We start from the raw sequence: 16,313 nt of genomic DNA, 5'->3' as shown, positions 1-16,313 counted from the left end.
AACAAACCACTCCTGCCCATCTTGAGCTTATTCGCTTGCAGAACAGAAGTTTGCTCTCTGCAACTGCATGCAGCAGCTATGCCATTATATTATGGACTAATGAGGCTGTGCTGACATGCTAATTAAAGCAGGCTGGCTGTGCAATTCATTTGGGATTCATCTACTTTTGATGATCATGTAAACAACTACCTTAAATATACTTTGATCACTGTTTACTTGCGCAACCAGACGACAAGGAATAAATGCAAGCAGCAGGCCATTAAGAAAAAATAGGGTATTTATTGTATGTCAATGTGCTAGCAGATGTATCTCAAAAGTGCTTCGTATTGGGGCAAATTCAAGCGAAACAAATAAAAAGGTTGTGCGCTGTTCTCCAGTGTGAGTGTGTGTGTCACACTCAGTGTGTGTCTCGCAAGTTTGTCTGCGTCCAGCTGCCAAACTCTGTTCTGGAGAGCATCAGTATGATTGACACTCTGGGGAACCTAGGGAGGAAGACAGAAGAGAAGATCAGCCAAAGCACATACAGGCAGACTGGGTAGGTTAGACTGGTTATTATGCATGTATGTCAAACTTTAGTATGAGGCTTATCAGTTTTTGAAATATAAGATAGAGGGTGTGTCCAAAATATTAAAAATACTGTCTGATTAGGTTTTCATTACATTGTCTACTGCGATGCCTTTTTGAAGCATTACATTTTTATATACAGTATAAGCTATACATTTATAAATGAGAAATATCAGCATAAACTGGCTACAGCGGCAACATGGCTGCCCGAGCGAACAAAAAATACACATAAATGTAAGCATTTTTGGCATTAATAAAGATTTTAATGAATCTGTGCGTCTATGCATCTCTCTTTACAATGAGTGAGTTTACTTTAAAAACAGCGATTTTATCCTCTCGTTGCAGGAAAATATAATGTAGCGATTCAGTATTCTTAATAAAAGTCTTAATAAAAAGTTGTGCGGCAGCGTTGACAAGTTTCTTTGCTCCTGGATGCGTGAGCTGCGCGATCTCTGATATGTGTGTGTGTGTGTCAGTAAGCAGCGCATTAATATAGAACGAGAATAGGTGTGTGTAATTTAGGAGCTAGACAACGTGATGACGTGTGACGGTATAGTAGTGGTGTCCCAATTCTTAGGGGAATATTTACACCCCTACCTCTTGACACTCTCAGGGGAAGGGAAAGGGGTATAAAATAGAATTGGGATTGGGCCAAAGTGTCTACACTGCAAGTGGGTGGCATGACGGAAAGCAACAAAACTAGGCCACCCCCATTATAATCAATGAAGTTGACTACACTGCAAGACTGTCAGAAGGACAAACAGCAAAAAAACACTACTTTGAAAGTTTAAAAAAAGCCAAGCTCAACATTGATGTTTTGGAAGAGGAGTCTCAGCCAACCGATAAGAGAAAAAGTTACAGCTCAAAGATAAAGCTCGAAGGCCGTTTCCGCCACTGAATAATAAATTTTTTTTTTAAAAAAAGGTAATTGCAGCTTTTTATCTCACAATTCTGACTTTTTTTTCTCACAATTGCAAGTTCACATCTCACAATTTTTTTTTCCTCAGAATTGTGTGATACAAATCCGCAATTCAGACTTTTTTTCTCAGAATTGCGTTTTTGTATCTTGCAAGTTCTGACTTTTTACTTGCAATTGCGAGTTTATGTCACACAATTCTGATTTCCCCCCCTCAGAACTGTGACATATAAACTCGCAATTGTGAGTTATAAAGTCAAGTTCTGAGTGGAAAAAAGACTGATATTTCCTATGTCTCACAATTCTGACTTTATAACTCGCAACTGCGAGTTTATATTATGCAATTCTGACTTTAAATCTTGCAATTCTGACTTTATAACTCACAATTCCGAGTTTATATCTCAATTCTGAAAAAAGTCAGTCGCAATTACCTTTTTAATTTTTTATTCAGAGGCAGAAACGGCCTTCTGTAATAAAAAAACTACTGTAATAAAAAAAGTAAAACATTTAACAATAAATTGCTTTCTATTAGATTAAATATACTTTTAAAACAGGGTTTCTGCAGGATTTTTAAGCTCAAATTTAAGACTTTTTAAGACCTTTTTTAAGACCTGCACAAATAAAATTAATACCATATGAGCGGGGTAGGGCAATGTCTATAGTACCATATTAAACTGTAAAATGACTGTAAAATTTACAATTCAGATACAAGTTTTCACAAAAACAAAAAGTTTTGCAAAATGATAAACTTTACATTTCAGCCTTTAAACCATTTTTAAGAAAATGGATAAGTCAAAAGCATTAATAACATTGATTTCAACAATTATTATCAATAAATTATTATATAAATTAAATAACGTGAATTAGGAGTGTGCGAAAAATTATATCTTGATATTTTCTGGGATTTTATCGATAACGATAATAAGATGCTATTTTGCTGAGTGTGTTATTGTGCTGGTATCTTAAAGATTACCATGGACAGCTGACTCCTGAATATAGAATGCTAGGGACATAGAATGCTAACCTGCGCAGTTACAAATGCATAAATGATGTTTTGATATTTGAAACATAAAACATTGAAAACTGATGTTTAAAATTATTTTAAAAAATGAAGATACTTTAAATGTGAAATTAAAACGGCCAATAGGTGGCAGTAAGTCAGCGTTAATAAGGGAGTCGGATGTGTGGAGTGCGATTGAACCGAATCATTTAAACGTTTGATTCATTCAGGAACGAAACCCTGTCATGTTGCTCAGAGACGCAAAAAACAGTGCTGTGGCTGTGTTTGGAATTATTTTTGTTGGAGAAATAGAGCAAAAACAGCCAATATGGTGTCTAAAATGTAAGTCTCTTAATATGAACTTCTTGTTGCATAAAGTCAATATCACATTTGTAATCATGCTGAATTTTGGAGAAAAGAAATGGCACTCTTCATGTGATATTAACTATATGAAATGATATAAATATAGGCTATACATTTTCTGCCCCCATATCTTAAAGTATGTGATCATTCTAAATGTATTTTAATAGACTGAATCGTGCAGTGAAATTCGTACGCGCACTACTTTAACCTATGTTAACTGATTCATTCTCTGCCAGCAGGTGTCGCGTTTGGCTGAAATATAATGGTTTTCCTGGTAAAGACAGTACACAAAGCAGCGCAGCGCTGGACTTTGAACGTGCAGCGCTCATGTTTATTTAATGAAATCACAGCCTTTTGAAGTTTAATCGTCACATTCAGCCATATCGCAATTCTTGTCTTTCCGTCTCCAAATTTAAGACCTCTTGAAATCATAATTAAGACTTTCTTGTACAATTTAAGACTTTTTAAGACCTTAAATTTAACACAACTACATTTAAGACTTTTTAAGACCAAGCGGAAACCCTCTAAAAATAACATTCCCCCAACACAGATTATAGTAAATATAGATGAAATGAATGATTTCTTTGCTGCTAAATATAATTATGACATTAAAACAATAATGGCATTTATTTTTAAACAAATAAATATGATCCTGCCCATTGGTTGAGCCACTGTAGCTATGTCAGGCTGGGCTGTGTTTCAAAGAAGCTGTATTAATTTAGTATTGTTTTTTTTAATGTTTTAAGTTGAAATTTTTCATTTAATATTCATATTCTATTTTATTTCTGCTTTATTTCAATTAATGAAAAGCATGTTTAATAGGTTTTGTTCACCATAACGACACTGCCCAGAAGCACTATGAGTCTCAGTCTCCTCATACAGACCATTGGTGCCACTGATTTCTACAGTCTACTTAGGTTTACAATGTTTTTTGGAAATGCGGCCCTGGTTGAGATGCTCAAACAAACAGAGCAATGTTTTGACAGTCATATTGTCTTTAGTGGAATCAGCCAACGAGCAGTTCAGTTATAGCTGACTCTGCATAATAAACTGGGATAGGAAACAATATTACCATTAGAAAATTACACACTTTACCTTTAAGTATTTGCATGATTATCTCTGACACTCACTCGAGTTTGTTTTGCTTAAGAGTTACCTTCAGCACTTGACAGCACTTGTTTTTTACCAGTTTTTTAAACCCATACTGTAGAATGTAGCATTAATATAGCGGCAGTAATGAGGTCATGTCATTGAATCAGAATGTCCTGCAATCCCAGCATACCTGGGGTGTGCCGAAGAGACAAAGGGAGTGGACATAGCAGAACAGCAGGACACAGATGTAGCCCCTCCTGGAGGTACACACTCACTCTCTCTGCCTCTCTATCCATCTTTGACTCCAGCTGAGCTCTGAAAGGTGAGGAGAGGCCAAGGAGGAAGGATCACGAGAAAGGCATCTCCCATCTCTGAGTGTGTGCTGACAGTTCACATGGGCTGATCACCAGCATTTTACTGCTCTCGATGCCGTCCAGAGCCATCTCGCTGTCCACACAGAAGCGAGACGCCAGGTGCTCCAGGTGAGTGCCAGATTTCTGCCAACGCTGCAGTAACACAGGGTATATGAACACATGTGTAAGTGCACATTAGCTGCGGACAGCATAAAATATCTTGCAAGTAATGTATAGTACATATTCATACTTCACATATATACTTGTGTGTACGCCTCCCTGCGCAACAAACAAAGCGAATGTTTTCTGATGCTACAGTATGCCACACGTCTCTGACACTGACATGACAAATGTGACGTATGGAAACGCTGACATCGGCCTGAGAGTAAAGCCTCTCCTGAGGGGCTGTCTAACGCTGGGACTGATACTCATAGAGCTGATGTCAGTGGGTTCCTCTGGGAGCTTTCTAAGTGCAGCCTGATTTATGGTCTGTCACGGATGTCTCCTGCGTTCTCGTCAGTGGAGGTACCTGCTTGCCGTCGCTGATGTTGCACGGCACGAGCAGGATCTGGGAGGCAGGGAAAGTGGTGGAGACGGACAGACAGTGCTGCTGTTGGCGGATTTGCTGTCCATGGGTGTAGATCCACTCCTGTGTGGGAAAAAAACAGGCTTTTCTGATGCTTAACCAATGTATAACAAAATGAAAAAGCAAAAACAATTCCCTTTCAAGAGAATTACACAGATTTCAACAGACTACATGTCTTTGCTATAAATACAAAGATCTTACAGATATTTTAATGTAAAAGTTCACCCAAAAATGAAAATGTGCTTACTATCAGGCAAGTGGATGAGTTAAAATAACTTAACGATGGATTCGTTTTTTTACATATATGCAGATTTACGCTTCACAAGATGTTAATTGATGGACTTGAGTCATGTGAATTACTTGTGGATTATAGTGATGTTTTTATCAGCTGTTTGAACACTTATTCTGATGGCACCCATTCCGTACAGAGGATCCATTGGTGAGCAAGTGATAAAATGGTCAATTTCTCCAAATCTGTTCCGATGAAGAAACAAACTCATCTACATCTTGGATGGCCTGAGGGTGAGTAAATTTTCAGCAAATTGCCATTCGGGGTGATCGATTCCTTTAAATGTTATGTTATGTGACATATAACTATGAATAATCATATTGGACTGATACCAAATTAACCTTTAAAATGGCAAACTAAATAAATGTATTTAATGAAGTCTTCTAGTGAGTCATATTTGTTCATTAATTTGCAATTAGCTTCAAAAGTCAATCTTTCGTAGATTTAGCATTTACATTATATTTATATTTATGCATTTACCAGACACTTATTCAAAGCCATTTTTTTAATAGAGGAACATAAGCAATTCATCACAGAGCCAACAATATTCATAGTATACAATGACACATTTATTAGAAAACTAGATTAGGAGACAAGCTAGAGCATTTACAGACTTGTTCATTTAAAGATGTCTGTTCTAATATGTCATCTCTACTTAAATGGTAAACAGAGAGAGAGAGCGAGAGAGAGAGAGAGAGAGAGAGAGAAAGAGAGATGTTGGAAGAAAATAGACACTTTTTGCTTTCCTTTGAGAAGGTGGTCTCATTTGCTGTTCTGAGACACGTAGGGAGAGAATGACGCACGAGGGCAGTGTGAAAATGTGCTTTTGTGAGCCATGCTGATGAACCGCTTCCCATCTGGTGAGTCTTACAGACGCTTAACAAGGTCACGCGCAGCAGGCAGCAGGGAAACATGCTCTTGTGGTGTTATGAACACACTTAAGTGCTTTGAAATCACTTTTGTGTTGTTCCGGCCCCAAATCTACTGTCTACAATCATCTCTGTGCTTCATAATTTAGAGAATAAACATCTGAAAAAGGCAACTTTTTATGGTGCACAGAGGAACAAGACAGAGTTAAATAAATAGTTTCTTAGTAGAATGAGGGTCTAAGGCATATTTTCTGGATGGAGTTTTCCATCATGGTCTATGAAATGGAAATAATAATAAAAAACATATTAAATATAATACTATATATATATATATATATATATATATATATATATACACAGTTGTGCTCAAAATTATTCATGCCCATGGTAAATATGATCAAAGGCGGCTGTGAAAATAAATCTGTATCATTAATCCTTTTGATCTTTTATTTAAAAAAATTTACAAAAATCTAACCTTTCAATGGAGAATAAAAATTTAAAATGGGAGAGAAATCTCATTTTGAAATAAATGTTTTTCTCTAATACACATTGGCCACAATTAATCATACCCTTTTATTCAATACTTTTTGCAAACTCCTTTTGCCAAGATAACAGCTCTGAATCTTCACCTATAATGCCGGATAAGTTTGGAGAAAATCTGACAAGACATTAGAGACCATTCCTTCATCCAGAATCACTCTGGACCCTTCAGATTCAAAGCTCCATGTTGGTGCTTCTTCTCTTCTGTTCAACCGACTAATTTTCTATAGGGTTCAGGTCAGAGGACTTGGCTGGCCGTGGCAGAAACTTAGTTTTGTTCTCAGTGACCCATTTTTGTTTTGTTTTTGATGTTTGTTTGTGGATCATTGTCCTGTTGGAAGATCCAACCACGGCCCATTATAAGATTTCTAGCATGGACAGTCAGTTTTAAATTTTTTATATGTTGGTATTTAATTTAATCCATGATGCCATGTATCAAGATGTCCAGGACCTCCAGCAGAAAAACAGGCCCACAACATTAAAGATACAGCAGTATATTTCATTGTACACATGGGGTACTTTTTTATCTGTGTGTGCACCAAACCCATCTTAAGAGTTTGCTGCAAACTCGTCAGGGGTGAAAAAGGTGACGTTTGAGTGACAACTCAACAAGGACTGTTGTTAAGATACATGAACTTAGTCAGGGCAAATAAACCACTGTGAATCTTTATTTCAGCACTCGAATTATTGAAGCAGCTGACGGGCTAAACGCGAGGTGTTTCTCCGTCTTGAAATAGGCTGTTACAGTCATGTCAGATACATGTACGAGTTGAACGCACATGAACGCCACCACAAAGTCGTTATTACGAGTGGGAAACTCAAAATTTTCTTTAAGCCCCGAGTTTCCGATTTGGCGGCGTGTCTGTGAAAAAACGTGTCGGATACAATGGACGCAGCCAAAGACCATATGCAGTGTCGGTAAAGTTGTCGAAATGAATAAAATGAAAACTATATAAGTTACATAGCCTACACACAATATTATTATATAATTATAATAGAATATATAATTATTCAGTTTACATCACCTTCATAAATGAAATAAAACGGAAAAAAGAAAAAACACACTGATGCACATTCTTCATTCGGTCATAAGTTGCTTGCCGCTAGCTTGTTCCTACACGTTTTACGTAGCCTCTGGAAATATGGATAGCATGCCTGCAGCGTCTAAAAGTTAGGCTTCAGGAGTGAGATTGGTTGGTTGAGGGAAAGGACATTAAGGTAAGCCAATCAGAGACAGAGTAGGGCGGGTCCATTCCTTTGCCAACAGGGGAAAAAACGCTACAGGTGACTTGACACAGATGACACGCAGATACGACCCCCATTACATTTTTTTACAGATCTACACGATTCACGTGAATGACCTATTTCAAGGTGAAAACGGCAAATTTGGCCGAAAGGTGACAAGTTTGCACCCCTGCTGATGGTGGAAATGGGGATTTTTAATGCTTTAGCTCTTTTCTTACAGCCACTTTCTAAATTTGTAAAGTTCAACAATCTTTTGCGGCACATCAGAAATATATTCTGTAGCATTTGGACCGATCAGACACATAACTATTTGTAATATTTAACAAATGATCTCTTATGCCCCCTCAACCAACCAAAGGGCCAACTATGAGGGTCTGTGGACCCTTCCCCCGAAATGCATCTAACACCTAAGAAAGGCAGAACAGGCCTCTGGTTTCAAAGCAACCCATCTGATAATAGTTTTATTGCTCAAAGGAATGCAGGCAGAGCAACTCTCACTACCTTTTTCCTATAGGAAAGACATTATGCCATAAAAATGGACTCTTCTCTAATTAATTCATAGAAAAACCTTTCTTTGAATGAACACACATATCTTCAGGTCATTGTGTATATTATTACTGTTCTTGTATATGTTCTTGTGTATTATATACTGTCTTATGCATGCTTACGATAGATCACTAGTTAAGATCACCTCACTCATACCATGTTTGGTCTCTATCAGTTCGTCTTCGGATGATCTAATTGAGAGTGAATATTACATGTTGATACCTATGCAACATATTAGTGTCCTAAGAATCTTTAGTTGCTTGTGCATTAACCCCAGGCGAATTACCTATGAAAATTACCATGTTCAGAGACAAAGAGTCGTAAAACTTTCCCTCCAAAAGTTCAAGACACCATTGGCTCTTTGACACCCCAGAGGTGTGACCTCTATAGCAGATAAAGCTCTCACATCAGTGATGCCCCTCCAGTCTGCGGATCATTTAGATTCTGAGAAGATGAGGATGTGAGCTAGAACTCTTCTGGACCCTTAAGTTTTTGTGCCAGGCCTTGCGGCCTTGACTTTCCATTCAACCAAGGATCCTCAGATCTCATCAGATCTCTTTCTTAGCTATTTTTCCCTTTCTACCTGGGAAGAAACTCCCAATTACCACCGAGCCAGAATAACATCTTTTGGAGTTCATCACGCTTCAAACCCAGAAGAACTTGAAGAACTCCAACACCACCAAACCTTGAAACCATCAAGATTTTCATCCGAGACTGCATCCGGACACTCGCTTTGACCAAGGCAAAGCAAGTATTGTACATTTAACTAAACGAAACATAGGTTTGGTATAAGTTATAGACCCAGTTATAAACGGCGCTGATGGTTTTACTCATGCAGTTAACTGACTCTTTCCATAACTGCATTCTCTGGTTTATCTAATGGGTTCATTCATCCACTTTAGCTCCCCTTTGTATATACGCATGAGTGTATGTTTATTCATTTGTTTGTTTAGATTAGTTATGTGTGTTAGCGTTTAGTTAATAAAAGTTGTGTGCACAAATTACATGAGTTTATGGTTCTGCCTTGCAAATTAATGTCTCTTTATGATTTTGACGCTCGCTACATGCTCTAATGCATTAATAGGAAAGTATTTTCTGTGGCCAAGGAAATATACTTTCTTAGAGTTGATATGAACTTAGACTGAATGCTCGCTGGACGAACAGATAAGTTGATGGCAATTTAATTCTGCAACAGTTATTACTGTCAGCCGATATAAATAATTGTAATTAATCATAATTAATTGTAATTATTTATATACATTTCCCTTTTGAGCTAATTTTCTACAATTCTTTGGTTTTAATCCTTGTGATCAATGATTAAGGGAATTTGGCCTTTGTGTTCCTCATATTTATAATCCTGTAAAACAGGAAGCCAAAGCTGGAAAATTTCATGTTCCTAGAGATATTTTAATCATAAGAATTTCTAGGGGTACCAATAATTGTGGTCACTAGAGAAAGATATTTATTTCCTAATGTGATTTTCCCCCACTTTCACTTTATTTGACTTCAATTAAAGGTTAGACTTTTTTGGAATTTTTGAATGAAAGATCAAATGGATAAACAAAACTTATTTTCACAGCCTTCTTTGCTCATATTTAGCCAAGGGTATGAATAATTTTGAGCAAAACTGTGTGTGTGTGTATATATATATATATATATATATATATATATATATATATATATACAGTGAGGAAAATAAGTATTTGAAGTATTTGTTCTCCCACTTGCTGAAATTGTCATCGAGGTGCATGTCCACTGTGAGAGACATAATCTAAAAAAAAATCCAGAAATCACAATGTATGATTTTTAACTATTTATTTGTATGATACAGCTGCAAATAAGTATTTGAACACCTGAGAAAATCAATGTTAATATTTGGTACAGTAGCCTTTGTTTGCAATTACAGAGGTCAAACGTTTCCTGTAGTTTTCACCAGGTTTGCACACACTGCAGGAGGGATTTTGGCCCACCTCCACACAGATCTTCTCTAGATCAGTCAGGTTTCTGGCCTGTCGCTGAGAAACACGGAGTTTGAGCTCCTCCAAAGATTCTCTATTGGGTTTAGGTCTGAGACTGGCTAGGCCACGCCAGAACCTTGATATGCTTCTTAGAGAGCCACTCCTTGGTTATCCTGGCTGTGTGCTTGGTCATTGTCATGTTGGAAGACCCAGCCTCGACCCATCTTCAATGCTCTAACTGAGGGAAGGAGGTTGTTCCCCAAAATCTCGCAATACATGGCCCCGGTCATCCTCTCCTTAATACAGTGCAGTCGCCCTGTCCCATGTGCAGAAAAACACCCCAAAGATGATGCTACCACCCCATGCTTCACAGTAGGGATGGTGTTCTTGGGATGGTACTCATCATTCTTCTTCCTCCAAACACGTTTAGTGGAATTATGACCAAAAGTTCTATTTTGGTCTCATCTGACCACATGACTTTCTCCCATGACTCCTCTGGATCATCCAAATGGTCATTGGCAAACTTAAGTCGGGCCTGGACATGTGCTGGTTTAAGCAGGGGAACCTTCCGTGCCATGCATGATTTCAAACCATGACGTCTTAGTGTATTACCAACAGTAACCTTGGAAACGGTGGTCCCAGCTCTTTTCGGGTCATTGACCAGCTCCTCCCGTGTAGTTCTGGGCTGATTTCTTAGGATCATTGAGACCCCACGAGGTGAGATCTTGCATGGAGCCCCAGTCTGAGGGAGATTGACAGTCATGTTTAGCTTCCATTTTCTAATGATTGCTCCAACAGTGGACCTTTTTTCACCAAGCTGCTTGGCAATTTCCCCGTAGCCCTTTCCAGCCTTGTGGAGGTGTACAATTTTGTCTCTAGTGTCTTTAGACAGCTCTTTGGTCTTGGCCATGTTAGTAGTTGGATTCTTACTGATTGTATGGGGTGGACAGGTGTCTTTATGCAGCTAACGACCTCAAACAGGTGCATCTAATTTAGGATAATAAATGGAGTGGAGGTGGACATTTTAAAGGCAGACTAACAGGTCTTTGAGGATCAGAATTCTAGCTGATAGACAGGTGTTCAAATACTTATTTGCCGCTGTATCATACAAATAAATAGTTAAAAATCATACATTGTGATTTCTGGATTTTTTTTTTTAGATTATGTCTCTCACAGTGGACATGCACCTACGATGACAATTTCAGACCCCTCCATGATTTCTAAGTGGGAGAACTTGCAAAATAGCAGGGTGTTCAAATACTTATTTTCCTCACTGTATATATATATATGACTAATGACTGATCTTTGTGTGAATGTCCACAAAACTGGGCTATATATACATATATAATATGCATAATTGGTAGGCTATTTTAGAAAGGAAAATTTAAAAGATGAAAAAGAGAAATTAGGGAGAATCAATGAATTATGAATAATTTATTGCTATTGTGTGAATAATATGTAATCATGTAATCCATAAAAAAGTAACTAGTCTGTTTACGAGTATTTTAAAATGTAACTTACTCTAATTACAAGTATTTTTGGAATCTGATTACGTAATCCAGATTACATGTAATCAGTTACTACCCAGCTCTGTATATATATATATATATACAGGGCCTAAAATTAACACTCGCCAAGCGCCAAATGCGAGCAAAAATCTGCGTTGGCGAGTACATGTAACAGTGTCAGTCGCCAGTTGGCGGGTACATCTTTTATGAAATATTACAATGCAATGTAGTGAAAACAACAGCCAGTTTTAAAGAGATTCGCTTTTTCTGACATAAGCGAATAAAATAATCTTTTCCAAAGACAAGGTCAATGTGGTTAGCTGTTATGTCATAAGCGTCAAGAGCGAATCAAATAATATTAGGATACAAACGGGCTGATACGGTCAGAGCAGTGTGATTACCAGCTTGTCCCTAGACACGGTTCTAATAACTTTTCTTCATAACACATAGGAAACGGTGCAGTGCAGTATATAGTTTAAAAGGCTGCGCGCTGAACAAAGACGCAGAACAGCTTCAGACAGCACACCAGTAGCGCTTCAGCGGACGAAAACACACAATTATGTCAAAATACGCGATTTTGGCTAGTTACCTCGTAAACATTCTTAAATGAGTTCTAAAGCCTTAAATGACTGTAAAGAGTTGGGAGAAAATCAAATATGTGTCAGATCCATCATCCGCGTTATGTGCATCAGGTTTTAAAGAGACAGCGCTGATTTTAATGTGAAACCTGCTGAAGTCTGTCATTGATGTAAATCAAAGAACAAAAGAAAAAGAGAAATCATTGGACTGTTCTAGTCGCTGGTTAACTTTTGTAGCTTGAATAAAGATTAGTCTGTATAGTTTATGCATATACAATTTATAGTTTATGTGAAGATTGTTTTAAAATCACTTAAATTAAAAGTTGTTATATATTTCAGAGCCTATTAAATGTTAAAAATAATGGCTTTAAATTATACTGTAATGTTGAATGGCTAAAATAAATAGGTAAAAATGAGGGACAATGCATTTAATAGAGATACCAGTAGCAGGACAAATTAAAAACATTGTAAATATGTTTAGTCATTAGTAGTAAAAACTGCCTGTTTTTGCAAAAACAGTTTCATGGCCGGTAAAAAAAACTTTTGGCCAGTAAATTTTATCACGCCACTGGCCATTGGCTGGTGTGGCAAAAAGTTAGTTTTAGGCCCTGTATATTGTGACGCGTGTCCCGGGACCTCGTCAGCGTCGCCCTGGAAACAGAGGAGATTCACCTGCACCTCATCAACGCGGGCTGGCCGGTCACACCTGAACCTCGTCACCCGACGCCTATATAAGACGCCTAGATGCACAGACTGGGGAGAAATGACTCCAGTGGCATCGTTGCTAACTTTCCTCTCCTTCTCCCGCCAGAGAGAAGCACCCGACGCACACGGACACTGAGCCACCACACACTTGGAGCGCGGAAAGACACTGATCCTGGAGCACGAAGACACGTCACCTGAGCACTACGGCACGGCGGTTTTCACAATAAACGCACCCTTCGGGGCCTTTATTGATCTCCCCTTGTCGTGTGATTCTTCCACCCGTTACACTGGTGGAGAATGCGGGCATGATTCCGGAAGAATCACCGACAAGCGCCTTTTTTCTTTTTCCCCTATAATTTACACTTCTCTCTTTTTGTCTGACCCACAGGTGGCGTTACCTCCCCAGCCATGGAGGAACTATTAAAACACCTGACCGAAGTGAGCATAAGACAGCAACAAATCGTCGAACACATGGCAGCTCGACAAGGAGAGGTGGAGCGGGAAATCGCCGCCCTCCGGACCGCCTCCGCCCAGCGGGTTCCGCTGCCCGACCCCCGCGTCCTCGCCACAAACCTGCTTCCGAAGATGACGGTCCACGATGACGTGGAGAGTTTCCTGCTGATGTTTGAGACCACAGCGAGTCAAGAGGGCTGGCCGCAAGACGAGTGGGCGCGCGTGCTGGCACCGCTGTTAACAGGCGAACCCCAACGAGCCTACTTTTCGATGCCGCCGGAGCTTAGGGACTCATATGAAGATCTCAAGAAAGAAATCCGCCCAGCTGGTGCATGAGTGGGAATACTCCCTAGGGAGCGAGCGCCACCGATACCCCGAAGGGTGCACCAGGAGCGACGCTCGCCGGAGGGTACCTTTCGGCCAGTAGGCAGGCCGGCGGCTCCCGAGCCACAGGACGAGCCCATGCCCACGGAGCCTCCCACCGCACCACCTCGGACATGGCTGGCAGGTTGTGCAGTACATCGCGAACCTCCCCTGGCGGCTCCAAAGGTAGACGTAGAGGTCAATGGACGTCCCCATCGAGCTCTCCTGGACTCCGGCAGCGCGGTCAGCCTGGTCCAGTCGTCGATAGTCTCCCCTCGACCAGGATCCAAGGCCGTGCTCCCCATCACGTGTGTACACGGTGACACGCGCCAGGTCCCCACTCGCCGTGTTACCATCACCGCCGCTCCCGGCTCGTGGCCCGTAGAGGTGGGCCTAATGAAGGACCTCCCCGTCCCGGTACTTCTGGGGAGAAACTGGCCAGGTTTTGACCGCCTGCTCGCCGTCGCCACCCAACCTGCCAGCCTGGCCGGGAGCCGCCGCACCCGGAGGTACAGCCGACGTCCCGACGACGCCCCGCCCTACTGGCATCGGACAGCCCCAGAGACGGTGAGTCCCCCTCCCAAAATTCTAACCTCTTTTATGATGTGTTTCAGCAGGTTAGGGGAGGCGGGGCCTTCGCCAAAGAGCAACTCGGGGACGATCGGCTGAAACACTGTTGGACTCAAGTGAGGGTAACCGAAGGGAAGGAAATCCATCCACCTCCACATCCGGTCCCCCACTTCATCATTCAGAATGGCCTGCTCTACTGTGTCGCTCCACGAAGGGGGGAGGAAAAACAGCTGCTGGTGGTGCCACGGTCTAAGACGGAGATCATAATGGAGCTCGCGCACTCCCATCCAATGGCTGGCCACTTAGGAGCCCACAACACCATCCAAAGGATCCGTGACCGCTTCCATTGGCCCGGCTTGGATGCGGACGTGAAGCGCTTCTGCCACACCTGCCCCACGTGCCAGCGGACCTCACCCAGCACCCCTCCCCCCAGCCCGTTGATTCCGTTGCCCATCATCGAGGTACCCTTCGAGCGAATAGGCATGGATCTGGTTGGACCGCTGCCGAAGTCCGCCCGGGGCCACGAACACATACTGGTCATCGTGGACTATGCCACCCGCTACCCCGAAGCCATCCCCCTGCGGAGAGCCACTTCAAAGGCCATAGCCCAGGAGCTGTTCCTCCTGTGTAGCCGGGTTGGCATCCCCGCCGAGATATTGACCGACCAAGGTACTCCATTCATGTCCCGGACCATGGCAGACCTCTGTCGCCTCCTGCAGGTCAAACAACTCCGCACCTCCGTGTATCACCTGCAGACCGATGGGCTAGTAGAGCGATTCAATCAAACCTTGAAGCGGATGCTCCGTCGAGTGGCCGCGGAGGACAAACGCGACTGGGACCGGATGCTCCCCTATGTCCTGTTCGGGATCCGGGAGGTGCCCCAAGCGTCCACCGGCTTCACCCCATTCGAGCTCCTGTTCGGACGGCAGCCCCGCGGACTACTTGACGTCGCCAAGGAGGCCTGGGAACAACAGCCGGCCGCCCATCGGTCCACCATCGAACACGTCCGGGAAATGAGGGAACGGATCGACAGAGTCATGCCCCTGGTTCGGGAACACCTCACGCGAGCGCAACAGGCCCAACAATGCCACTACGACCGGGCAGCCCAACCACGGGAATTCCAACCTGGAGACCTCGTCCTGGTCCTAGTCCCTACCGCAGCCTGCAAATTCTTGGCCAAATGGCAGGGGCCCTATACGGTGACGGAGAAGGTGGGGCCCGTCACCTACCGGGTACGCCAGCCCGGAAGACGAAAAGCAAATCAAATCTATCACATAAACCTCCTGAAACGGTGGGTTGGGACTAGGACCCAGTTAACCGCCCTGGCCACTTCCAGTCCCGTGGTTGTAGATGTCAACCCTCACCTCTGGTCGGTCAATTCTCCGACGTGTTCTCCCCTCTCCCCGGGCGGACCCATGTTCTTCAACATGACGTCCGCACACCACCAGGAACCATCGTTCGGCAGCGGCCCTACCGAGTGCCAGAGGCCCGGCGACACGCCATCGAAGAGGAAGTGCAGGAGATGTTGAAGTTGGGGGTAATCGAGCCCTCGCGCAGCCCATGGTCCAGCCCCATCGTCATGGTCCCAAAACCGGATGGCACCCTCCGCTTTTGTAACGACTTCCGCCGCTTGAACGAGGTCTCCGAATTCGACGGGTACCCCATGCCGCGGGTAGACGAGCTGCTGGATCGGCTGGGGAGAGCCCGATACATTTCCACGCTGGACCTCACGAAGGGCTAGTGTGACGCGTGTCCCGGGACCTCGTCAGCGTCGCCCTGGAAACAGAGGAGATTCACCTGCACCTCATCAACGCT

At 42.1% G+C, this 16,313-nt stretch overlaps 1 protein-coding gene across 2 annotated transcripts in view; it reads right to left on the bottom strand.

The window, feature by feature from the left end:
* Positions 1–244: 244 nt before the first annotated feature.
* Positions 245–16,313, bottom strand: part of galnt14 (UDP-N-acetyl-alpha-D-galactosamine:polypeptide N-acetylgalactosaminyltransferase 14 (GalNAc-T14)) — a 54,925-nt gene continuing 38,856 nt past the window's right edge. Inside the window, exons 14-16 of one of the 2 annotated variants that reach the window (XM_058756375.1) lie at positions 4,818–4,937; positions 4,126–4,441; positions 245–482 (exon numbers count right to left, since the gene is read on the bottom strand). In XM_058756375.1, the coding sequence (XP_058612358.1) occupies positions 4,283–4,441; positions 4,818–4,937 (279 nt within the window). In that variant the 3' untranslated portion in view covers positions 245–482; positions 4,126–4,282. Of the gene's footprint in view, positions 483–4,125; positions 4,442–4,538; positions 4,938–16,313 lie in introns of those variants that run through there. The other variant, XM_058756376.1, reaches the window with a different exon arrangement.

This window comes from Onychostoma macrolepis, chromosome 20 (genome assembly GCF_012432095.1).
Source record: "Onychostoma macrolepis isolate SWU-2019 chromosome 20, ASM1243209v1, whole genome shotgun sequence".
NCBI classification, from domain to species: domain Eukaryota; kingdom Metazoa; phylum Chordata; class Actinopteri; order Cypriniformes; family Cyprinidae; genus Onychostoma; species Onychostoma macrolepis.
This window is presented reverse-complemented; position numbering and strand designations above follow the sequence as displayed.